This window comes from Canis lupus, chromosome 6, assembly GCF_011100685.1.
Source record: "Canis lupus familiaris isolate Mischka breed German Shepherd chromosome 6, alternate assembly UU_Cfam_GSD_1.0, whole genome shotgun sequence".
Lineage (NCBI taxonomy): Eukaryota > Metazoa > Chordata > Mammalia > Carnivora > Canidae > Canis > Canis lupus.
Window position 1 is genome coordinate 75,865,504 of NC_049227.1, and position 26,275 is coordinate 75,891,778.

At 45.7% G+C, this 26,275-nt stretch overlaps 1 protein-coding gene across 1 annotated transcript; it reads right to left on the bottom strand.

Annotated features, from left to right (window-relative positions):
- Positions 1 to 319: 319 nt before the first annotated feature.
- Positions 320 to 24,829, bottom strand: CTH (cystathionine gamma-lyase). The gene is made up of 12 exons (XM_038541666.1): positions 24,332 to 24,829; positions 20,215 to 20,296; positions 18,035 to 18,130; positions 15,704 to 15,813; positions 13,527 to 13,658; positions 9,728 to 9,785; positions 9,017 to 9,094; positions 7,572 to 7,724; positions 5,385 to 5,506; positions 4,339 to 4,391; positions 1,356 to 1,494; positions 320 to 897 (listed from the first exon to the last, which is right to left on the bottom strand). The coding sequence occupies exons 1-12, from the start codon at positions 24,497 to 24,499 to the stop codon at positions 871 to 873; spliced, it is 1,218 nt and encodes a 405-aa protein (XP_038397594.1). The 5' UTR covers positions 24,500 to 24,829; the 3' UTR covers positions 320 to 870.
- Positions 24,830 to 26,275: the final 1,446 nt, after the last annotated feature.

A 26,275-nucleotide genomic window follows, 5' to 3' on the forward strand; every position in this document is an offset into this window, starting at 1 on the left:
TATGGCTTATTAACAATAGCTTGCTGACTATGCACTGAACTCTAAAAGATGCTGTTTTAAGTATTTCTTTCTTTAGGCTCGCTAAGTTTACTATTACATATAATATACGCATCAAAAGCGGTACGTCTCTCTATAAAAGTGCCTTCTGACCTCCCATGACACACTCTATGATCTGCAAACACTAAGATTTGGACATGATACTTATACAGTTGAGTTTACAAAAATTATTGCAAGTGACCGTGATCTCCTAAGACTTGAGGATTAAAAGGGCCCAAGAATACAAGTCAATGCCACATAATATAGGAATATCACAATGGGATGCATTTGGTAATTAGATTTATTTTGTTTTTAAATAGTAAGTACAACCTTATATCAGCAGAATTTCACAGTAGGCTTTTCAAGTATTTGATTTTTTGGCTTATGATAATTAATTGTAAACCACTGTTTTGAGTGCTGTCTTCAACAAGAGCAAAAATCACTCTTGATTTAAGAACATTCATTTAATAATTTAAATTCTTCAGAAAAACATAGAAAATGAATTGTCATTGTATTGTAAACATGATCGATATAAATCTTAAGCTATGAAAAAAAGATCACAACCCCAAAAGCAGCACAAACCCCACCTCCTGCAGAGGCAAATGTATACCAAAATTATCAAAAGGATATTAACAGAATTGACCTGTCAATTACAATAAGGGAAAGAGGAAACCGCTTTTAACAAGGAGGATCCCCGGAAGGTTACAGCTCTGAAAAGTAATGAGGTGTCTCTAAATTTTCACTTGAAAATCCTGCAAAGGCTCATTAATGGTCCATTCGATTATCTAGAGTTGATCTTCTTGGGAGGCAACTTCTACTAGCAGTTCTGGAAGGCTAGTTACGACCTGCATTTGGAGGGTGCTGTATTAAAAGTGAAAGAAAAATATGTTATTAGAACTGCAGGCAAAGACTTCACGTCTTCTAAGGACTCTTCTCTCAATACCATCCCATTGTTTAAATCTGCACTTCAGCGGAGTTGCCTGCACACGTCTATACGCCGTCTATCACAGGAAAACATCCGAATTCAGTGAGGCCACCCTCTGTATCAACAGTGACACCAGGGTGCCTGGGTGGCTCAGTCGATTGACTCTTGACTTCAGCTGAGGTCATGATCTCGGGGTCATGGGATCAAGCCCTCCCCCTCCCCCCCCCCCAGCCAGGCTCTGCACTCAGCAGGGAGTGGGCCTGAGATTCTCTTTCTCTCTCCCCCCACCGGCCCCCTGCGCTCTCTCTCTCAAATAAATAAATCTTTAAAATATAAAACAGTGACCACTACCCCCCAAGATTAGGCTCACAAGCACCAGAATAGTTAAACTTACTGCTGCCTTCAAAGCTTGATCTAGATCTTCGAGTAGGTCCTTCTTGTCCTCTAAGCCCACAGAGAGTCGGATCAGCGTGTCACTAATGCCAAGGACATCCCTGTCGCTCTTAGGCACCGATGCATGGGTCATGATTGCCCTGAAAGAAAGAATGAGCACATTTTCGATCACTATATTGTATCTGTCTCATAAACTGCGATTATTGTCGATGGGCTTTTCTGTTCTAAATATCAAGCTCTTCCTATGCCTATAAGGCTTCACAGGCCAAAAAATAAGGAATTGTAAAAATCATCTTTTCCAGTCATTATCTTAAGTGAAAACTACGACCTTTTAGCCTTTCTACACTCCATCCACACAGGGAAGGTGCCAATCAAGACTCCCACGCAAGAGGGGAAAAGACAGCCTCCAGCTGCAGATTTTAGCATCTGCCTGAAAGAGGCCTTGGCCAGAGGTTCCATAACCCCGGCCCAAGCAGCTGGACTTACAAAGGCCTGTTGGACCAAGAACCAGCCAGGACTGATTCCCTCCTGACCCATGGATTAATCCAGAATGGCACCGTGTGAGGCAGCTCGGGGAAAGGCAATCCAGGGAGAACTCCGGTGGCAGCCGGGGAGCATTAGGAATTCCAGCACACGACCCATGGATGTAGAGGCCTGGAAGGGTTTTCGGCCCTATCCAGCGGCTCATCGTTGTCACTAACACGGATAAAGCTAAAGCACCCACCACGGGTCAGGCACTACGGCAAGAACTGGGAAACCAAGAAAAGTGAGATATTCTTCTCTACCCCAGACAACAACGCAGAAGCCAAAGACTCTGACAATTTCAGAAACACAAGGGTCTACGCTATCAGCAACATCGAGGCCTAAGTGGCTCCGTCCAATCACGCCCGAGATCCACGGATGGAAGATCTCGGACGTGGGCGACATAATCGCGTCTCCTCTTTCATCGCTCTACTGTGGCTGTACCTGCCAACGTCCTCCTTAAATGCTCTGCCTTTTAATTCCTTGAGAGAGAGCGTACACCTAAAAACAACATACGCCTCTGACACCACCAGCCCTGTGCACGAATCAGCCTCTCCACACGCTGGTTGTGCGGCCTTGTGAAAGGCACCTGTCCTCAGAATCAATTTCCTTATGCAAAATAATAATGACAATAATAGCTATCATTTATTACAGGCTCACCACGAGGCAGGGACTCTCCTGGGTCATTTGTGTGCATTCATTCTTTTTTTTTTTTAATGAATAAAAGGTGATAGAACTCCCATCCCCAAAGTTTATCACAGTCATCAAAGGAAGGAACACATATAAAGCATCTGCAAGTACCCAGAGTGTACTAGATGCCTAATAAAAAATAATACTTCCTAATAACAATTAACATCTATTGGGCCCTTGGTATGAATCAAGGCATTGGCTCTGGGACATTTTTTTTTCCCCGTGTTCCCATAACAACCCTAAGAGCCGAGGACAGGGCCATCCACCTTTTGCAACCGAGGAAACAGACTGGGAGGACACAGGTAACTTCTCGGAGGTTGCACGGTTCATACGTGTTGTTAGGCTGGACCAACCCCGTGCATGCTGGCTCTGCTTCTTCCCTCCCCTATTGCAATGCTGTACTCGTTGCAGCAGTTGTCACCCTCACAGAATGAGGGTGACGGGGCGGACAAGCCCTGACCTAAATTCACTCGTCCACTGGCAGGCGTCGGGGTTATGGCCTCGCCGGTTGGTGCAGCTCAGGGCCCAGCCACTGCGAACCACATCCTTAACGGAATCATTTTTGAGACAGCTTTAAAGTAATGCACGTTTCAGGACTATGAAAAATTACCCAATTTCATATGCCGAGTGTGCCCTCTTGTGCATCCGGACTTATTAGCAGGCGTCTTCCTGAAAGACTCACAAAAACCTATCTGGATTAGCCTCATTATTTGGGCATCATACCTTATTTTTTTTTTTTAGACTTTATATGAAATTGCCCGACTCTTCACAGTGCTTCCAGAACATAGCTATTCCAGAAATGTTTATGAAAATTAAAACACAGACGCATACCAGGTACACTCAGTACTCCTGAAAATTACTGGGTAATGATGTGATTACCACGGCAATATTCACATCACTCGGGCAGAGGTTCATACAATAAAATCCGGGTACAGCTCAGGAATGCTCGATGGGACAGGTAATCAGTCAAAGGTAACTTATAGTTTGATCATTAATCCCATTTTTATGGATGAAAAAAACTGAGGCTCAGAGGTGAGTAACTGGTGGAGCAGGTCCCAAATCCAGACCTAGGCTACTCCTCCCTCCCCTCATTGTTTCTACACAAAGCCCAAAGCCTCAAGAACGAAGCCGCTGACACATTCCTACGTGGCATCTGAGTCATCGGCAAAACGTTCTGAATCCCTGTTTCCTTGTCTACAGAATAAGCTGCTGGGACGTCTGATCTCAGGCTGCATCTTCCAATATCCTCTGGTGCTTGATAGAATCAGATGAATTGACTGGATTGGGAATGGCAAGTAGATTTTGGGTTTGTCTTGCAGATACACGAAGCCTTTCGAGGTTTCGGCCGCGATGCGGTCTGACCGTCGGGGGGACGGAGGCTATTTCATCGGACACGGTCCCTGCTTCCAAGGAGCCTGGACCTCAGCCCTCCTAATACAAAGTCCCGCAACCTCCCTTCCAGGGCGGGGTGGGATAGAACCAGCAGCCCCGGGTCGCAGGTCAGAGATCCTAAAATATAACTCCGCTGGAATCGCGTCCGCCTTCGGCCGAAGGGAAAGAAGCACAAGTGGAGGCGACGCAAGTGGCTCACTGGGTTTCATCAGGGTCTCCAAGCTGCTGGGTCAGAGGTTCACTCTGATTAGAGAGCGCGATGCTCTTCTTATTGTCAAATGACTTGAATTGCTCCTGATTTTTCCATATTCTTTTGTAGGCAATTGTAAAAACTGACATCAGAGTTAAAACACGGAGGAAAAACAAAAATATATACTCACGGCAGCTCAGCAAGACTTTCGTATCCTCCCAAGCTCTCAGCCAGAGTAAATAGCTACGGCAAAGAAAACATTCATTTGGATCTTTCACTACAACAAAAATATAAAACTAAATGGTTTTAATAAAATGGCCCTGGACAGAGAGGGTGGAGAAATGGTGGTGGATCATGAAAAAAAATACAAATTGGGAGAGAAACCCAGAGAGAAAAATGAACATAAAAATCACTGATGTCACCGCTTGGACATGGGGTGTGCAAAACTTTTAAAACATCACAAGTTGAGGAAGGTGAATGTCTCACAGCTTCCTGATTTGTCCTTCTACTTGAGTAATAGCTAACGTGAGCCCTAAAACCTCAGAATTACTACATTTGAGACCTGGCTCTGCGGGGGCCCTTTGAATAAAGATCGCTACAGGTCTCCCAAGTCGCCTGCGCTTACTTACTCCCTCCTGGGCACATAACACACACCGGGGGGAAAAAAAAAAAAAAGAAAGAAGAAGGAGAAAAAGAAAAAACCCGGTTTTGTATTTAGTGTTATAGTGTCACAGAACTTTACAAATAATCCCCAACTACTGTCCCGGCTGTACTGAGTCGCATGCCCCCCTCTTTCTGCTTTTCGTGCCACTTCTCACAGCAGGGGACCCCGACTCATGTGGCAGCGGCCCAGTCGTGACACCTGCTGGACGTGGGGCCCGGGACCCAGGACTGCGAGCTCCCTGGGCCCGGTGCACGCGGGGGCCTGTCCCCGGCCCGGGCCCTCGGCCAACGTGAAAGCCCCACGGAGCCCCCATCCCTGCCCACGGCCCACGGAGCCCGGGCCCAGGCTGCGGCTGGCGGGAGCCTTTGTTCGGTGTCCCGGCCACAGGTTACTCCGAAGCGTCACGGAGTGTTTCATTGGGAAAAGGGGTTCGGTTTCTGACAGTCTGGAAAGCCAGGGCATCAGGGGAGGCCACGGCCACGGCCACGGCCACGGCGCCCGGTGGCCTCGCAGCTGCCCCGCCGGTGCCAGAGGTCGGGGCAGGCGGACAGGAGAGGCGGCTGAAGCTTTACCTTGAGGTGCTTGAGAAACGCCTCGGCGTGCACGAGTGTGCCCTTGATGTAGAAGGTGATCATGCCCGGGCAGCCGGTGCACTGACGCTTCGCCAGCTCGTGCTGAGGATGCGAGGGCAGCCCTGCGGCCGGGACGCACAGCGAAGGTCTCGTTAGAGCCAAACAGGGAATTGCAGGGAAACGTAACATCCACCGTGGGCCTAAGCCTAGGGAGGACGGCTCGGGGCCAGGCCGCCTCCGGTGCCCCACCTGGGCCCGACCGCCTCCAGCGGCCCTCTGGCGCGTCCGCCACCTCCCCGGCTCCCCTGGCCCCGGCGGCTCGCACCTTCCTCACCTGGACCCTGTACAAGCTGTCGTCTTAGCCTGGAACATTCGCCCCTCTGCTAAGCGCATCATCCTGTGATTTCTTGTTTAACATGGGTCTTCCCTACCAGACCCGCTCCGCGGGGAGAGATCCGCTTCTCTTGTTAATAATTGGACCCCGGAGCCTAGTCCAGGGCTTGCTCCGTCATTGGCAAGTGATAAACATTTGTTGAAAGAATCAGAATGTCGGGGGTCCCCGGGGGGCTCAGCGGTTTAGGGCCGCCCTCAGCCCAGGGCCTGACCCCGGGGTCCTGGGATCGAGTCCCGCATCGGGCTCCCTGTGTGGGGCCTGCTTCTCCCTCTGCCCGTGTCTCTGCCTCTCTCTCTCTCTGTCTCTCATGAATAAATAAACAAAATCTTAAAAAAAAAAAAAAAAAAAGAATCGGAATGCCTGTCCACACCCTTCCTTCTAACAGGTGGCCTCACTCTTCAAGACGCGTCTCACCTCCTGCGTAGTTCTGCCTTAGTTTATCTAAGTTCCTCGGGGGCAGGAAGCAAGCGTCACTCCCCTGTCCACCCACGGCCACGATGCTAAAACATCAAAAGGATCCTAAGTGACCAATTACTTAAAGCCACCACAATTAAAAGGCCAGTAAAATAAATTCGAGGAGTGATAGACGCCCACTAAGGCCACGTGAGCTGGCAGTGGTGAAAAAATTTGAAAAGGAAGTTAAGACAGCTTCTGGGGAATTGTGGTGCGTAAGCAGCAAGTCTCAATTTGATGAGTATCCAGTCCCAACCTGAATCAGGTAAGAGGTAGAGCTCATGCCCAGTGGCAGACCCAAGGCCTGGGCACAGACCAACTGGGAAGTACAATCTTGGAATCTTCCAATCTTCCAAGATTGGAAGTTGCAATCTTGGGACACTGAGCCGAGCCTCCAAGCTAAGGATCATCACTGGAACACCCAACGCACACAACTTCGCAACATCCAAGCAGCCTCTAGACCTCAGGCGACACCAGGACACGGGCCATGCCTATCTTCCCACCACCAGACCCAGCACCGAGCCTGACACACAGCTACCTCACAACAGGTGTCATGCACAGAATGCCTAGGGTGACCCACAGAATCCTAGTGTAAACACAGGTGCTTAGAAATAATAGTGAAAGGGAATATAAGGGAAAGGAGAAGAAATGTGTGGGAAATATCAGAAAGGGAGACAGAACGTAAAGACTCCTACTCTGGGAAACGAACTAGGGGTGGTGGAAGGGGAGGACGGCGGGGGGGTGGGAGTGAATGGGTGACGGGCACTGGGGGTTATTCTGTATGTTAGTAAATTGAACACCAATAAAAATAAATTAAAAAAATAAAAATTAAAATTAAAATTAAAATTAAAATTAAAATTAAAAAAAAAAAAGAAATCATATCAACATTGCAGCACGTGGGCGGCTTGGTTGAGCACCTGACTCTTGATTTTGGTTCAGATCGTTATCTCAGGGTTTTTTTATTTTTTTAATATTTTATTTATTTATTCACGAGACAGAGAGAGGCAGAGACACAGGCAGAGGGAGAAGCAGGCTCCATGCAGGGAGCCCGACGCGGGACTCGATCCCAGGTCTCCAGGATCACGCCCTGGGCCGAAGGCAGGCGTTATACCATTGAGCCACCCAGGATTCCCCTATTTCAGGGTTTTTAGACTGAGCTCGGTGTTGGCTCCACACTTACGGGGAGTCTGCTGAGGATTCTCTCTGCCCCCCTTTCTCTTCACCCCTCCCTCTACTTGCACACACCTTCTTTCAAACAAATAAATCTTAAAAGGAAAAGAAAAAAAAAATTAAAAGTAAAATAAATAAAAAAAAAAAGAAAAGAAATCATATTAACTTACCAGGATAGATGACCTTTTCTACCCGAGGATTAGATTCCAGAAACTGAGCAACTGCCATTCCATTCTCGAAATGTTTCTCCATTCGGACGTGTAGAGTCTTTAGTCCTCGATTGCACAGGTAACAGTCCACAGGGGATGGAACTGCTCCAATAGCTGCAAAATGAACATATCCTGGGGTAATCTGAAAGGTGGGGAGAGACCCAGAAGATGCTCTCACTCCCTTTTTTTTCAGTCCAGTGACTGCGAAGCGGGCTACCCAGGTCAACGCTGGCGTTTCCGGGGGGAAGTTAACATATCGAGTCAGAAGCGTAAGAACGAAGCATAAAGAATGCTCGAAGACCTGGGCTTCGGGACGAGAGCGGAAATGAATATCCTGCAAACAACACGAACTTCTCAAATACGAACACACACAGTCCTCTCCATGATTTCCACTCAAGGACACACTGCCCATAGCTGAACCTTGTATTTCTTTGAACATGTAGAGAAAAACAGCCTCAGTTCCTGTTGTTACTGGTTCTACCAACATTCAACTTAGCTTTTTTTTTTTTCAAAAGTGACTCTAATGAGGATCTTGTTCAGGTACCAAGAAAAGTTTGGAAAGACATGATTTTTGTCGATAAAAAAATGATGACCAAGAATCAGGTAACATGACAGGAATTCACTCTCTCTTCTGTCCCATAGAAACATCTTAATTTTCCCCCAGTGCAACTTAGCTTTTGTCTAAAGCAGCCTAGGAGTTACTCTGCCTCCCAGATACACATCTCACCTCAATGTTTTATAAATGAACTTATTAAGCACTGAATTTTGGTTTTCTTCCTCCGGGCCTTTTTTTTTTTCTTTCTTTTTTACTTTATTGCTTATTTCCTCTATTTATTTATTTATTTCATACTTATTTACTTTATTCTTAATTATGTGTGTGTCTTACCTGTCAAATCGCAATGGCTAATCTAAGTGTCTTCAAATAAACAATTACCCATACTTGAGATAACTAAATTATCTAAACAGGAAATGGTACTTAGACATCTGTTAAAAAATATAAGTTTATATATTAAGTGCTATTTAAGATTAACCACCATTTCAGATATAAAAGATACAGTGTAAGAAAGCCATCATTCCAAATGTGTTATCTAAAGAAAAAAAATCTAGTAAGTCTGAAAACTGAAAATTCAGTTGTGCTTTCCCCAATTATGGTCAAAATTAACATGATTTTGAGAAATAACAGAACTGATATCTTGAGTCATGTTGTAAAGCCCGGTTATGCTCTAACTATATTTTTATATTCCAATTTTTCTACTTTTTTTAAAAACCAGAATGTTTCTCCTCTATTTCTCATTTCTTCCCAATTTAGCAGAATGCCATCACTTCACAACATTTAGTGGAACTACAAATATCAAATGTCGTCTCTCTAAGAGGATAAGGGTAAATGCAGGCTTTTTAATACTTACAATTTTGTAAGAAACGGAGCCTGTTATGGAGGCTCTCAGAATTAACAGACACTAAGCCCATTACGACATCACTGTGGCCTAAAAGCAAAACAAAAACCTTTAAGTTAAAAACAATATACATTTATTCTTCATTCTAAAATTTAAAAAGGTGACTTTCATTTGAAAAAACTCTCTGGTAAAAGCCCTACAGAATAAGTTTAAATAAATTGTATTCCATCTGAGGATGCCCGGGTGGCTCAGCTGGTGTTGGCCCAGGGACCTGGAATCAAGCCCCACACCGGGCTCCCTGCTCAGGGAGACTCTGCTTCTCCCTCTGCCCCTCCCCCCAACTCATGCTCATTCTCTCTCTTTCAAAAATAAATAAATAATTTTTTTTAAAAAACCTGTATTCAATCTGACAGTACCAAAAGCCGTATCTGTAACAATGAAAATAAAAATCACATAAAAATTGTTTCTTTTTAAGCTGTCAGTAGGATAAAACTGTAATGTCTTTGAGTAAATTTTAATCCTCTGTTCATGGTCATGGGCACAGTTTTGTCTGCTATAAATGAAATCCCATATTTTATCCGAAGTACAGTTTTTTTTACTTTCTACATGACTCACAACAAAAACCTGAATAATAGAAGGAAAAGGATCAACATAACACACCTTTGGGTATTTTCATCTACCTATGGAAAGGAATACTCAAAGTGTAGACTACGTATGCCTTACCATTCATATATTTTGTCGCTGAATACATACAAATATCAGCTCCCAGCGCCAAAGGCCGCTAAAAGGAACAAAAGATTTTCATTTTTTAAATGGTAAATCTCTTTCAAAAATGCTTCATGACATGCCAATTTGCTGTTGTAAATGTCATCCCTATTCTAACTTTTCAAAAAGTACACGCATCTTAAAGTTCTCCAGGGTCTCTGATGGTATCTTTCCCCTTTCTCTCCCACCAAATAAAAATACAAAGTCTGGACCCAATATTCAATCCAAAAGCACAAATTTTCTGGAAATAGCAAGTGAACTCAGGTCAACAGGTCTCCTGAAATTGTTTCTTTAGAGCAGTTGTCGGCTGGTCCTAAGTTAAGTGTATCACTAAATTTTACAATGCAGAGATGCTGACATTTTATGACTCAGTAAACATATAAAGTAGTCGACGTAAACACTTAGCCATTGTTACATCAAGTGAGAAGAAAACTAATATGCTTAGATTTTGATCATTAAAACCTGATACTATATGCTGTGATCATTCACTTGATGTGCCATGATCTTAACTCTTAATTACTCTTTTTTTCTTAATTACTCTCTTATTATACTAGTTTTGCCGAGCGTAAAGTCACTTAGAAAGAAATTTGCTTTCCTTCATCTGATTTTCCTGCAATTCAATCCCTTAGTCTTAAAATCTCTTTGTTTATAAGTGAGAATTAAAGTTATAATCAACTTATTCACTGAACAATATATTATCATCTTTCTATTTACATCTTTTTTTTTAAAAAAAAAAAAAAGTAAGCTCTATGCCCACCACAGGGTTTAAAATCACATTCCTGAATCAAGAGTCGCATGCTCTCCTGACAGCCAGCCAGGAGCCTATTTATATTTTCTTTAAAGGAAAGTGTGTGTGTGTGTGTGTGTGTGTGTGTGTGTGTGTGTATGAACCTCACCAGTTGTTTAGTCTTTGGAAGGTGTTAGTATCAGGGGCTATAGGGCTTTTCATTTGGGGTGTTTCAAAAATAGGATGTTTTAAGCCAGGTGTTACTCGAAGCACTCTCTACATAGGTGTTTGCACATCTCCAAAGTGATAGAGTCAAACTAGATGATGGTCTCTCCCAATGGTAACATTCTCTAAACTCTGTGGTCAAAAGAAAATGAAAAAATGAAGAAGAATAACTAACATCTGTTGACCTCATTATATGCCAAGAACCACATTAAGTACTTCACAAATCCCAGTGAAGCACTATATAAAATATTTTACCTGACTCAATAAAATAAGTACTTAAAGATTTTCATTGTACAGCTGGGGAAAAAAGAAAAGCAAAAGAGGGGCACCTGGGGGGCTCAGTCAGTGAAGCATCTGACTTGACTTCAGCTCAGATCATGATCTCAGGGTGGGGAGATCGAGCACCTTGTTGGGCTCCACACTGGGTGTGGAGGGTGTGAAGCCTGCTTAAAATTCTCCCTCTCTTTCTCTTCTGTGCCCCCATTCCCATCTTGTCCTCTCTAAAAAAGGCAGGAAGGCAGGAAGGAAGGCAGGAAAAGAGGGAGGGAAGGAGGGAGGGAGGAAAGGAGGGAGGAACAGATCATTCAGATTAAAAAGCTGGGAGAGCTAGCACTCATACCAAACTATATGAATCCAGAGGTTCTACTCTTGAACTCTGAAACTTTACGATGGCCTGCCCATTGTGCTTTTTGTGACATTTTCAGAAGATCCAGAAGACAAACGGCAGGGAAGAAAGAGAATATATCTAGTTTTCGTGAAGGTAAGATAACGAGAGGACCTTTGTAGATCTGCTTTATGGAACTATGACATGCGGCTGCTGAGGGACAACACGATTCTGATTAACTCAACTGGAATGACTCCAAATTGAAATGAAGCAAATTGCAGACCCTGGCATGAGGAAATGTGATGTGGGCTTCAGAAAGGTAGAAAAACTGGACCTATTTTAGTGACAGTAAAGGGGGGAAAAAAGGGCTAGGCCTGATGAGTAATCTGGGCAGGCCCAGGCTAACATAATTCATGCAACCTCTTTGGGAATATACAGGACTCACTGTGACTCAGCTAGAGCAACCCTAGGCTGTGTTAACTAGCCTAGCATAAGTGGTATACGGGGTAAGGAGTTGGGATAAAGAATTCAAGAGTGAAAATCACCTGGGACAAATAGATGAGGCCAGGAGAGCTTCACTTGGAAATAGACTGTTTTACCTGATATAAGAAGCAGCCAAAGCTGTATGGTGAGCCAAAGGCAGGTGGACCATGAAGCTATCCAAATGCAGTGTAGCCAGGAAATGTGTTTGAGGAAAACAAGATAAAACCTAGTAGTGCTTTCTCAATAAAATGGAAGGTGAAGAACAGGTTTATACAAACTCCCAAAGAATTGGCCAATTGCATGAAGGCAGCAGCCTGCGCCAACTTCGGGAACCCAGAACAAGGTGGGCTGGGGGGAGGGATATTAACTATAGAGCTCTAAATATCTGCCTAATTTAAGAGTAGCAGAAAATGAGCTGGGCTTTCAGGAACTCGACAGAGTAAAGGTAAAGTACAGGAAGTGTAATAAGAATGATCATAAGGTACAGGCAGCAAGCAAAGAGCGAGAAGAAGGTTAGCTCCCAATAAGGAAAGGAAACAGATTGAGCTACCTGGAGGGAAGAAAGAGAAAACATGTGGGAAAAAGGGCAGACAACTGGTCAGTTATAGAAAGATCCCTAGATGATCTACCCAAAGGAGCAAAACAGAAAAAAGTACCTGAGAAAAAGTAGGAGAAAAAAGAAAAGGAATGGACCATGAAAGGGGGAGTTTGAGATGGGAAGAGATGTACGTAAAGGGGTAGGCAGGAAAAGAGATGGTTTAGGGACACCTGCATGGCTCAGAGGTGGAGTGTCTGCCTTGGGCCCAGGGTGTGACCCAGGGGTCCTGGGATCGAGTCCCACATCGGGCTCCCACAGGGAACCTGCTTCTCCCTCTGCCTGTGTCTCTGCCTCTCTGTGTCTCTCATGAATAAATAAATAAAGTCTTTTAAAAAAGAGTGAGAGATGGCTTAAAGGGAGTATTATAAAGGCGTTGGTACTTATAGCTACAGCGTGAAACAGGCAGTAGAAATTCCTAATACAAACGAGGTAAAGCTATAGGGAGCTGGCCATAGCCTGTGGGGCACTGAGGGAAGAGACACCAGAGAGGAGCAAAGTGAAGAAATAATATGTGTGATGTACACTGAGGTGTCATGCAGTTTAGCTTCCATTTATTTGGAAGGTTAGCCAGGTTTAATGATATAATGTATATATTACATATATTATGTAATACATTTAAATATATATTAAATTATACAGCTTAATTATATATTTTAATAACTTAATAATACATTAATATATTAAAAATAAACATATATACGTTACATATGCAACATATATGTTTTTCAGTCACACCATATATATATAAAAAAAACATCATAATGGACTTATTACCAGCTCATAAACATTAAAGTCCCTATTATTTCTAAAGCACTGACAGATAAGAATCACATAATAAGGCCAGCTCTTCAGAGAGTTCTCACATCCTAAGAGAACTTAAAAGCTTTAATTAAGACAACTTTTAAAACACACAAAGTCCCATATCAGATATGAACCTAGGGTTGATTGAAAAGATATTAGCTAATGGTAGAAAAGGTCCCATTTTAATTATTTGTCTAATCAGTAACTATGATTAGATCCCATGAGTTTGATAATGATTTTAACATAAATAAGTCTTTGCTTTCCTAGTTACAGGTGTCTATAGTCCTCTAATCATGCCAAAAAAATTATTTTCACTTACCTGGAAATATGCTGACATAAAAGTATTATCCACGACCAAAATGATGTCGCCACGTTTATGAACGGTGTGTGCACAGGCTTCAATGTCAATCATCTTCAAGCTTGGGTTTGTGGGGGTTTCAATCCAAACAAGCTAAAACAATTCAATAAATGATAATAGTTTATGAAAAATATACTGCACGGATATACGTGCCATCTATTGTAACCATGTGGCACACTGCCCTGGAGGAGCGTGGGTGATGAGGTTGCAAGGTTCGAATCTGAATCCTAGCCCCCATTAATTTCTGAGAGGCCACAGTTAAGTAACTACCCTCCAGATTCCCCAAATTGTACATCTATACGGTAGGGCTGATGATATTTTATAGAGCTGTTATAAAGATCAAATGAGGTAATGTCACGTATAAGCAGAAAAGTGCTCAAGCTAATTCTTGTAAGGACTTTCCATTAAAAAGAGGATCAAGTTCAGAGACATAATTCAGTGTCTAAGAATTTTGTTCTCCAAAGTAAATAACATACAACACCGAGATTATAGCCTGGGAGTTTCATTAAAGAGAACTATGCCTATAATGCCAAACACACCTTAAATATTAACTTAAAAAGCGCCAGTTGCATTAGAAACTATAAAGTAAGCACCCAGAACTTGAAGAGCGTGGGTTTTAAAGTGCAGGAGAGAAAACCTAGTCATAGCTCATTTAAGAAAGAGGCACTAGCACATCCCAAAACCTAGTACAATTCAGACACATAGTAGATGCTTGACAGTAACTTTAAAGACCAAAGAAAAGAGAATTCCTTTTGTTAAACAAGATGCCACTGTGTTGCATGGCATTACCTACAGCCTTCTTTGTAAAAGGGTTAATGATTTTTGTCACTGTGTAAATGAACTATGTCTCTACAGTTTAAAATTCTTCCCATTCTAGAGTTTCACTGTAGAAAAGTTCAGGTAGTTAAAATAATGCATGGTCTACAAGAACCGAATTATTTTAAAAATCTATAAGGTTATTTCTGGGCAAGAATCTATTACTCCTATTCATGATAAAAAATAATCACAATGAAAGGAATAAATACAAAGTTGATTTTACGGGGACTTAAGAAAATCTACTTCATACAATGAGGCAGATATTTCAGGGGGGAAAAATGTATTAATTCAAGTCAGTAGAGAGCCACTACATAAAGTTCTGTTGACCAGGATTAACATACTCACATTTTGCTTTTCTCCCTTAGAAACACTGAGACCAGCTATTTTAATAAGTATCTTTCCTCCTAAGCAGGATAAAAAACAAGTTCCTTGAAAGCAAACCTTAATCACTCAAAGCTCCCCCGTGTGTTAATCTTCAAAGTAATTACTTGGGTGGGAAAAGGTTTTCACTTTTTAGCGATCACTGATCACTGCGGCATAATCTTGATTATACAATTCAAACCGTTTAATCATTAACAGAAAGTTGGAAAAGGCTGACTTAGAAAAGACACTGGGCCTTCTTTTACCCATGCAGAATTTAAATGAGGCCCCAAGAAAGAATATCACATATGCCATTCACCCGGGCACAAAACACCTTCCGGTGGCGTACAAGCTTCCCGGGACGAGGCTAAAGATTGCTTGTGGCCCATTCTCTCCTTGCAACTGTTATGTTGTTGAAGTATCGCTTAGAATTCTTAAAAAGCCAGGATGCTTAGGGTCTGGTCTGGGGTCTTGGCAAGCTTCCTTTTCTGCAACCCAGTCTCTGTGATGACTTCTGTTCCCAAGACCAGCCTGGTACCGCAGCACAGCGCTGTCCACTCCTGCTCACAGATCTTTTTTAAGTTCCTCTGTGCTGGGTCCTGTACTGAGCATTTCATCCGCCCTACCTCATCGAATTTACACAACCACCATTCTATAAAGCAGGCGCAATTACCCCCATCTTGCAGATGAAGAAACTGAGACTTTGGTTAAATAATCTGCCCGTGATAGCACACCGACTATGACACAGAATTAGAACTTGGGTCCTGCTGTGGAATTCATGTGCCCATCCATTATACAATAATATCCTGGAGAAGCCAGGCCCATCTCCATATCGTTGATGGTTTCCAATGGCTTCTAATAAAATGTGTTATTTAAACTGAAATTATGTCCTCCGGTAAACAAAATGATGAAAACAAAACGCCACCCAGAAAGCAGACAAAATTGAAAACTAACTGAGTTACCTTGGTTTCTGGTGTAATGGCTGCCTCTAGCAATTTGATTTTGGAGCAATCCACGAAAGTAATCTTTAATCCAAATTCACTTGCCACCTGCCTGAAGTACCTGTTTGTACCTGAGGCAGACAAAAAAATCAGACAAAACAGAAAGGACACTGTACTGAGAAATGTTCATTCTTTATAGGTACAAATCCTTTATAAATATAAAGAAGCGTCAATCGCGAATAAAAATACAACTGACAGCAATTCTAGGTGGGTTAGATCATTTGGCTATCTTGTATAATAAAGAATATAAGCCTTGGATTTTAAACTACAAGTTAAAGAGTCAAATAAAACACACTTGATATCCGTACCAAATGGCATGAAGCAAAAAAGTTTCTGAAAACACACAACTTCTACTCTTCAGACATTGAGTGGCATGCTCCTTGAAACATCAATAGGTTTTTTAGCAATTTCTTCCTAATACTCAAATTTAAAATAAATGAACCAATATCAATAAAATGTTCGAAATAAATTTTCAGGGGCGCCTGGGTTAAGCGTCTGCCTTTGGCTCAGGTCATGATCCCAGGGTCCTGGGATCGAGTCCCTGCTCAGCAGGAAGCCTGCTTCTCCCTCTGCCCCCCCCCCCTCGCTTCTGTGCTCTCTCTCTCTCTCTCTCTGTGTCAAATAAATAAATAAAATCTTTTTAAATAAATAAACTTTCAGTCTGATTATACTTTGATGATAATAGAAAAAAACTGGTTATTATTCTTTAGCTTTTCTCAATCTTTTTGTTATGTGGTTCTAAATGCTTTTATAGATAAATGAGGCAATATAAACCAAACAACTACAGTTTCATGGTGAAAGGAGATAAATTATTCAACTTTGAATAATTCATCTTACAAACACTGTTCTGGATTTGATTTTTATTTTTACATAGGCAAATTTAAAGGAAAATATTTGTTGTTATTGATAGCCAACCAAAAAAGAAAGGAAAAGTATTTTATGATCAAAGATATACTGAATTTTTGATGCTATATAGACTGACCCTACATAATGTGATTGAAAAAGAATGTAAGGAATTGTTAAAAATCAATAGCAAATTTCAAGATTCAGTACCTATGTGTGCCATGAGGTTTTTTTTTTTTATAATACACTATAAAAGTAACCAAAGGTGTGCTCTTTCTACCATTTCTATTTAACAAACAATCAGGGAACAACGATAAATACAAAGCACCGCAAATTTCTAAGAGGGTTAAAATGATTGCTAAGAGTAAGTCTCTTACTTCAAGGAACTTACATATTTGACTTTTTACTAATAGGAGACAGATAAAATGATAATATTCTAGAAATCACGTTTTAATTATTTGGGAGAATCTGGAATCCATATCCCTATCTTTATAAAAATTTTTGCTATTGTTTTGGGCATAAAATCAAGTCTTGCTTGAAGGTAAGGGCAACCTGTCTCACCACTTTAAATAACTTCCATTTAAAAAAAATAAATAAAAAAAATAAAAATAAATAAAAATAAAAATAAATAACTTCCATTTAAATTGTTCACTTTAAATAACTTGCACTAAAAAGTGTTTAGAATGAAAGTTCTTACATTTGAACCCATGACGGACTGCAAGGGGTAAGACCCTTGACCCTAAAATTAAAATGAGAAATACTGACTGTAGTCTTAAGTACACTTTTCCACTTTTCCAGGGAAAAGGTCCATACTTCAAACAGGTTTTCAAAAGTTTCCCTAAAACCGCAAGCGTAAGTGTGCAGGGAGGCTAGAGAAGTGGGTAGAGATAAGCTGTTTGAGAGTGACCTGGGCTATACTTCATCTTCACTGCAGATAAACGTTTTAAATAACACTAGAACACTCTTTAAACACCATCTTCTCTGAAGCAGAAGGTATCTGAAAGTTGATCACAACTACATCCTCATTCCAGCAGCAGTTAAAAAAAAAATTAATAAACAAGTGTCAGAGCATAGACTCTAAATGTTTACACTCTTCCTTTACCAGGTCTGGGCCAACACTGAGGTGTCCATCACACCTTTAAAAGATAATAAATGGGGACACCTGGGTGGCTTAGGGGTTGAGCGTCTGCCCTTGGATCGGGTTGTGACCCCGGGGTCCCGGGATCAAGATCCACGTCGGGCTCCCTGCATGGAGCCTGCTTCTCCCTCTGCCTGCGTCTCTGCCTCTCTCTGTGTGTCTCTCATGGATAAATAAACAAAATCTTTAAAATAATTTTTAAAGATAATAAATGATCCATAATCCTGGTAACATTATTAATATATTTCAGGACCCACTTTATTGTCTTTAAGATATCAGCTGACGCAACCTGAATGAGACAGGTCACCTACCTCCGTACACATCATCCATACAAATAATTTGGTCTCCTGCTTTCAAGAGATGGGTAATAGTCACAGTGGCAGCTAAGCCTGAAGCAAAGGCCAAACCTAAAATGAAAGCCAAGGGAAGAGTAAACCAATTAGTCAAACCTCTGGGCTGAAAAACACCGACAGTATCTCCCTGCATTAGCTTGTGCTCTCACCTCTGCTGGCGATTCAGGACAGCCAGCACCACTGAGTCACGAGGGGTCCCCTGATGAATACAGGTACCCAACCCCCCTTTAATTTTAATTCCTTGAAATTAAAATATCTTTAAGAGAAAAAAACACCTAATTCTGCTTTGGTGGTAACATTTCTCTGAAACACTTCAAAGAAATAATTCTTTACAAAATTCTGAGACGAAAGGCCAACTGCCAATTCAATTACAGCTTAAAATCAACAAACTGAAAAAAAAAAAAAACATAAAACTTCAGAGCCAAGGTAAGAGTCACTCACTGACCACACGGCTATCCAAAACCCAAAATCAGGCCTGAGAGGTGTCTGCGGAATTGAAAAACTGGTTTGTTTGTTTGTTTGTTTGTTTGTTTTATTTTTTTTTATTTTTAAGTGTAAATCTCTTTTAAACAGATATGATCCCGAAACCTCATAGAGAACAAAAACAATTAAAACAATTAATAAAAAAATAAAAATTAAAAAAATAAAAAAACAAACACGCCTGGCACTGCGTACATTAAATACCATGGAAGGAAATATCCTGACAAAATATCAACACATCCCCTTCATGATAAAAATCGCCTGCAAATGGTTGAAGGGAGAGTCCAATTAACTTGAAAAATGTGACTCTTAAAATCTTCTCAATGAAGTCTAGGTTGGGGTCAGCTCTGTGGCTAAGCTGTCACCTCAGTCAAAGCCCCCGGGTGTCCCAGAGCTGGTGGGAAAACCCACCGGCCTGTGAGCCCTGTGAGCCCTGTGAGCCCTGTGAGCCCTGGGAGCCCCATTGGCCCTGTGAGCCCTGTCAGCCCTGTCAGCCCTGACAGCCCCGTCAACCCTAGGAGCCCTATCAGCCCTAGGAGCCCCATCAGCCCTGGGAGCCCTGGGAGCCCCATCGGCCCTTGGAGCCCTGTCAACCCTGGTAACCCCATCAGCCCGTGAGCCCTGTCAGCCCTGGGAGCCCTTCAGCCCTGGGGGGCCCTGAGAGCCCCGTCAGCCCTATGAGCACCGTCAGCCTGGGGAGCCCTGTCAGCCCTGAGAGCCCCATCAACCCTAGGAGCCCCGTCAGTCCTATGAGCCCCATCAGCCCTGGGAGCCCTGTCAGCCCTGGGAGCCCCATCAGCCCTATGAGCCCCGTCAGCCCTGTCAGCCCTGGGAGCCCCATCAGCCCAGTCAACTCTAGGAGCCCCATCAGCCCTATGAGTCCCACCAGCCCTGGGAGCCCTGTAAGCCCTGGGAGCCCCGTCAACCCTGGGAACCCCATGAGCCCTGTCAGCCCTGTCAGCCCTGGGAGCCCCATCAGCCCTGGGAGCGCGCACCTCACGCACCTGCGGGCAACCACTACATCAGCGAGGTTGAGTCTTCAGAAAGAATTCCCCTCATCCAAAAGAAAAGAAAAACCTCCCCCAAACCCCCAAACCCCCACAGACATTTCCAACCCCTACACTCAACGCTGTGAGAAAACTCCTAAAACTCATTTTCTCTTCCCCATTCCGTCTTCGTTTATATAATTTATATAAAAAATACGAAGATGATTTAACAGTCATCCACTCCCTTCATGAGAAGATTCAAGGGGCTAACCCCTAATGCCCCTAATCCCTGGGGGCCCCCCGCAGGGCAGCAGGTAAATGCAGCCCGGGTTGTGCAGTGCTCAGAGGTAGTGTTACGAAACTCCGTTAATATTTACTCGTTTACACGGACACGTGCAGACAAAGAGTGCATTTACAGGAGTAGTAAACGGCAAAGTCTTGCCATTTTTGCCTCAACTCCTACGTATTTTTGCCCAACAATCACACGCACGCGTATGACGCCTGTCCTCCACGCCCTTGGGCCAAAATCTTCAACATCTTCGTAAAATAAAAAAATCTGAACTGACTAATCCTTATCTGTTTCCGACTCTAAGTTCTGTGCCTCTGTGATTTTGCTGATAGGCGGAAGAGTGGGGTCTAGACTCCACGAACCCTGAAGTGGAAACCACTTACTGTACTTGGCCCCATCTAGGGCCGCCACGGCTTTTTCCAAGCAATTCCTGGTGGGATTTCCAGAACGGCTGTATTCAAAGCCCTGAAGAAAAGGAGATAGAGTTTATCTTAAGAGATTTAAGTTTCCGTATCAGAGTCCTGACACAGACCCCTCCACAACTACGGGTTCCTCCTACCATCGTGATTTTCCACTATTTAGCTGTGACACGTCTTGCCATTAAATAGGAGCTGCACAGTCCTGTGGCTGCAGCGGTGGGAGAAGGCCCCGAAGCCCACCAGCCTGGATTAGAATGCTAGAGCTCCACTTACGAGCTGAACGCCACATACGTAAGCTACTGAACATTCCCTGACGTTGATCTCGGTACCTGAAGATGGGAATAAAATACAAAAAAACTAATCCTGTAAAATTGTTGTGATGATAAAATTATATTATGTGTAATAAGTTCTCTACGTGGTGCCCGGCACATGCTAACTACTAGAGAAACGGTTGTTTGCATTATTAGCATTATTATTCCTCATTAACCTGGGGACACCAGGAAAAGGGAATTACCAGAGCCAACAGAGTAAACTTAGGTCTGACCCAGATTTCATTTCCCAAGACCTAAGTGGTTCAAGTCCTGTTTAGCATCCTACAAGAAACTACCAACAGGTCCTACAAATGCTCCAAGTTCAGATCTTGGCTCGACGAAAGTGACTCAAAAATACAGGGTAATTCTTGGCACCGTGGCTACATACAGTAATTTTTTTTTTAATTTGCTCTTTTTACATTTACCGTACTAGGGATATTCATCCAGTCATTTTATTTAATATCGTGGTCTGTTTTTTAGGAAAATGAAGCCAAAGGTCCTAGGGAGCATCGGAACCAGTATCCAAACCTAGGATTTAAACATTGACTGAAAATGCTACAATTTTCTCTCAGTGCCTCATATAGCACACAACAAAACACAACAACCACTTTTTACAGATTCTTTAGGATTTGGGAGCTCCCAGTACTAGTAATGGGTGTATATATACATTATAGATATAGGTACACACACATATATTTTAAGTTTTGGTTGTTTGTTTCGTTGTTTGTGACAAGCTGAGTAGACCTATTTAGTAGGGTTTCGGGATATCCTCATCCCTCCCTACCATCACCTCTATGATGTGATCCCCAGGCAGAAAAAAGTCTGTGCGGATTCAGGTGGCTACTGCCACAGAAAGGCACCCCTGTTGCCATGAGGATTTACTGCAGAGATTGAACTTTCGGAGGTAGATGGAGAGGCGAATCCCAGTGGCAAATCCCGACCCTCACACCCATTCGATGGCTTTCCAATGGACTAGGAGAAACAGGTGCTTCTCATTCAGCTCCTCAGATTCTCTTTAGGGCTCTTCATGGAGTTTTTAAAGGTATTAAGAGGTGTTTGGTGTTTGTAGACTTCATCACCTCCGTTGGCTATCTGAAAATATCTAATTATTGATTTCTGGTTAAATGGTTAACTTTTGTAGCAAGACCTAATAAAACCTGGACAGTCACACATTCACAGAGCCTACAGCAGCAACAACAGACTGTAAACTTGGAAAACAGGCTGCGTCCCCGTTTTGGTTCCAAAATAAAGTAGCTGGACGTAACCTAAACCAACTGTAAAAATGCCCTTAGAACTCTACCTCACCAAACAAGGGGCTAAGTTTAAAAGAATTTTCCTAAACTCACATAGCATGACACGCTAAAGAGGTTTTTGAAGTGTAATCCAAGCTTTGGACTTACAAAGTTTACTGAACTAATTTCCTTAAAAGCTCAGCAACTTTTAATACTCCAGGATCTCGTCAGTATTACTAAAAGGGATTAATAGGTACTGCTCTTTCAAAACCTTACAACTCATTTATCTATAGCTCTGGGTCAGTTCCTTGTAAAAAAAAAAAAAAAAAAAAAGTGTGTCCTGTCCCTGCCCTCTGACCTGGCTACTATGAGGATCGAATGGAAAAGGTGTAAATGTGAACACCGTGAAATACCAAACTACTGAGCAATTATAATGCACCATAAAGTCTAACATAAATATCAACAATTTATGCGGTAGGTGCTATGATTAACTGCATTTACTCAGGATTAACCCGAGGCTTGGAGAGGTTAAGCAACCTGCCCAAGGTCACCCAGATCAGAAGAGGTGGGGTCAGCACTCAAACCTAGCCCTCCGGTGACTTATGCTGTGAATCACTAAACCATACTGCTTAAATGATGCAATGGGTCAGATGATTAGCAGAATTACTGGAGCACAGCAGGGTGTAGCCTAATGCCTCCGCGTAGCTTCTAGAGCAGGGCTGCAATCCCAGCGACACCAGTTACTAGCCATGCGGCCTCAGTTAGGCTACTTAATATTCTCAAATCTGTTTATTTAATGGGAAAAATGAGAACCTATCCAGACGAGGGTTGTCGTGAGGCTCATCCCCGACCATACCTGTGACGCACCTGACACATGACACGCAGGTCTGTATCTAGCCCTTAGCAGCTACTCAATCACTATTAACATTGAGCACAGCCACTGAGCATGATCTTGATCCCAGGTCAGTTATCAGATCCTGAGGGTTGTTTTGTTTTGTTTTTTAAAGATTTTATGTATTTATTCATGAGACCCACACACAGAGAGAGGCAGAGCCACAGGCAGAGGGAGAAGCAGGCTCCATGTAGGGAGCCCGAGGCGGGACTCGATCCCGCGGCCTTGGGGTCGTCTTCAGCTGAAGGCAGAGGCTCCACCGAGGAGCCCCCCAGGTGCCCCCTGAGGGTTTTTTGTTTTGTTTTGTTTTGTTTTGTTTTTTTAGTTGACTCCCTACCCCGGCTTTATGATTTTTGCTGCTAAAGGTAATTCAACAGTTATGACCCTCAGTTTTGAACTACCAATTTGCCAAAATTACACGAATTTCAGTTCAAATCTGTACAGTGGGACGCACTGTTCCTTCCAGTCCTGCTTGTTCCAAGAATGTGATCAGCGGGCCGCGAAGGCAGAGGGTCAGCGCCAGGAAGGTCCGCAGGTTGGTGCCCCCTCCCGTGCACGCTGCCTTGCACACCGCCGTGCACACTGCCTTGCACACCTCCTCCACACGGCCATGCAGACGCCTCGCACACGGCTGTGCACTCCGCCTTGCACACCTCCTTGCACACCTCCTTGCACACCGCCTCGCACACCTCCTTGCACACCATCTCAGACACCGCCTCGCACTCCGCCTCGCACACCTCCTTGCACACCGCCTCGCACGCCTCCTTGCACTCGGCCGTGCACACCACCTCAGACACCGCCTCGCACACCTCCTTGTACACCATCTCAGACACCGCCTCGCACTCCGCCTCGCACACCTCCTTGCACACCGCCTCGCACGCCTCCTTGCACACCATCTCAGACACCGCCTCACACTCCGCCTCGCACACCTCCTTGCACACCGCCTCGCACGCCTCCTTGCACACCATCTCAGACACCGCCTCACACTCCGCCTCGCACACCTCCTTGCACACCGCCTCGCACGCCTCCTTGCACTCGGCCGTGCACACCACCTCAGACACCGCCTCGCACACCTCCTTGTACACCATCTCAGACACCGCCTCGCACTCCGCCTCGCACACCTCCTTGCACACCGCCTCGCACGCCTCCTTGCACTCCGCCGTGCACACCACCTCAGACACCGCCTCACACACCTCCTTGCACACCATCTCAGACACCGCCTCGCACACCTCCTTGCACACCGCCTCGCACACCTCCTCGGACACCGCCTCGCACACCTCCTTGCACACCGCCTCGCACGCCTCCTTGCACTCCGCCGTGCCCACCACCTCGGACACCGCCTCGCACACCTCCTTGCACACCATCTCAGACACCGCCTCGCACACCTCCTTGCACACCGCCTCGCACACCTCCTCGGACACCGCCTCGCACACCTCCTTGCACACCGCCTCGCACGCCTCCTTGCACTCCGCCGTGCCCACCACCTCGGACACCGCCTCGCACACCTCCTTGCACACCACCTCGGACACCGCCTCGCACTCCGCCTTGCACACCTCCTTGCACACCGCCTCGCACTCACTCGGCTTCGCACACCGCCGGCGCCCCCGCCCCCGGGGAACCCCCCCCCCCGCCCGGGCCCCGCTCACCGCGTGCTGGCCGGGGGCCCCCTGCTTGAACGTGGTGGACAGGGAGATGGGGGGCACCACGGCCTGGGAGCTCCACTGCTCGGGCTCCTGGCCCACGTGGATGGCCTGCGTGGCGAAGTGCGGGAAGCGGGGCTGGAAGCCGTTCGGGGCGGCGTCCGGCTCCTGCATGCCGGGCCGCGGAGGGGACGGAGCGCGGGGGCAGGTGCGACCGGAACCGCGGCGACTGGGCCGGAGACGCGGGGAGCGGGAGCGGGAGCGGGAGGGGGAGCGTGAGCAGGAGCAGGAGCGGGAGCAGGAGCAGGAGCGGGAGCAGGAGCGTGAGCAGGAGCGGGAGCAGGAGCAGGAGCAGGAGCGGGAGCAGGAGCAGGAGCAGGAGCAGGAGCAGGAGCGTGAGCAGGAGCAGGAGCGGGAGCAGGAGCGGGAGCAGGAGCAGGAGCAGGAGCAGGAGCAGGAGCCCGCGGGGCCGCCGACCGCCAGGCTCGCAGGCCGCACTCCGCGCGCTGGACCTCCGCGGCCGCCGGGGCGGGGCGCTCGCGGGGGCGGGGCCAGCGGGAGCCAATGAGCGACGGCCGCGGCGCCACGCGCGTTCCTCATTGGCCGGAGGCGAAGGCGTTGCCCGGAGCGCCGCGGGCCCGCCCCTTCCCGGGGCACAGAGGGCAGTCCACGCGGTGCGGGTCCCCCGGGGCGAGGTTCCGGGGGGGGGAGGGCTGGGGGAGCCTGGGGGGCTGGGGAGCCTGGAGGGGTCGGGGTGCTGGGGAGGCTGGGGGAGCCTGGGGGAGCTGAGGGGCTTGGGGGAACTGAGGGCCCTAGGGGAGCTGGAGGGGCTGGGGGAGCCTGGAGGGGGCTTGGGGGGGCTGGGAGGCTGGGGGTCTGGGAGAGCTAAGGGACTTCAGGGGACTGAGGGGCTTGGGGGGCCTGGAGGACTGGGGGGGCCAAGGGGGTTCGGGAGGGCCTGGGTGTCTGGAGGGCTGGGGGGGTCGAGAGGGCTGAGGGGCCTGGCGGATCCTGGAGGGCGGGGGCCTGGGGGAGGCCGCCTCGTTGGCTCCAGGGCCCCCCAGCCCCCCGCCCCCCGCAGGCAGAAGCTTCGCCGGGACACGGAGGAAGGCAGGCTGGGTGGTGACACCGGTAACCTGCGAACAGGCCGCACAAACAGCCTGGAGGCCCGCAGCCTGCGTCCCTGACCCCACCCCCACCTCCTTTGCCCCGAGGGCGGTGCTGACCCGCGCCAGCGACCCAGGGCTCGACCTGCCGGATCTGCAGCTTGGACGCTCGGCAGCTGCGGCACCTGCCTTTCCAGGGACACTGAACCCTGTCCTGCCCCAGGACTTGCGAGGGGGGAAACGGGAGGGAGCTCATGTTCCTTAAGCAACGGCAAAGCTGCTGCGGTCGGCATCTCTCGCTCGGAACCCTGGAAGCTTAAGAGCATTCACATTTGAGCTTTTGTCAAGCGTCGTTGAAGTACCCCGGGAAGCTCCCCCTGATGAAAAGACTGTGGCTTCAAAACAAAACAAACGGAACCCACCTTATTGGAGCCTCGGATCTTTACACAAAATGCCTTCTTTGTTGCACAATTGACAGCAACAGTTTTGCAGGAGAAGGGAAGCAGTGGGTGTGAGGATTTACCTCTCACCTGCACCCAGAGCCCTACTCCCCAAGGGTCGCTCCCTTAAAACAAACAACAAAAATCTCCTTGTTCCCTAAACAATACAGATGTGACCTACTTAGTGCTGTGCCTATTTTCTAGGACTAGGGAAGTTAGGGATATTTCTGTTCCTGCAAAGTATTAGCTAAAGATCTGGAACTGTTGAACCAATTAAGAAAGCAGAGAATACAGAATAAACAGTTCTTAAAATGTTAAGGACTGTGGCAATTTGCCTTGCAAATTAGCTTCAGGGACACTTAGCCAGGAAGCTGCTGGAAGGGCAGTGCCTAAGGGCCTGTGAG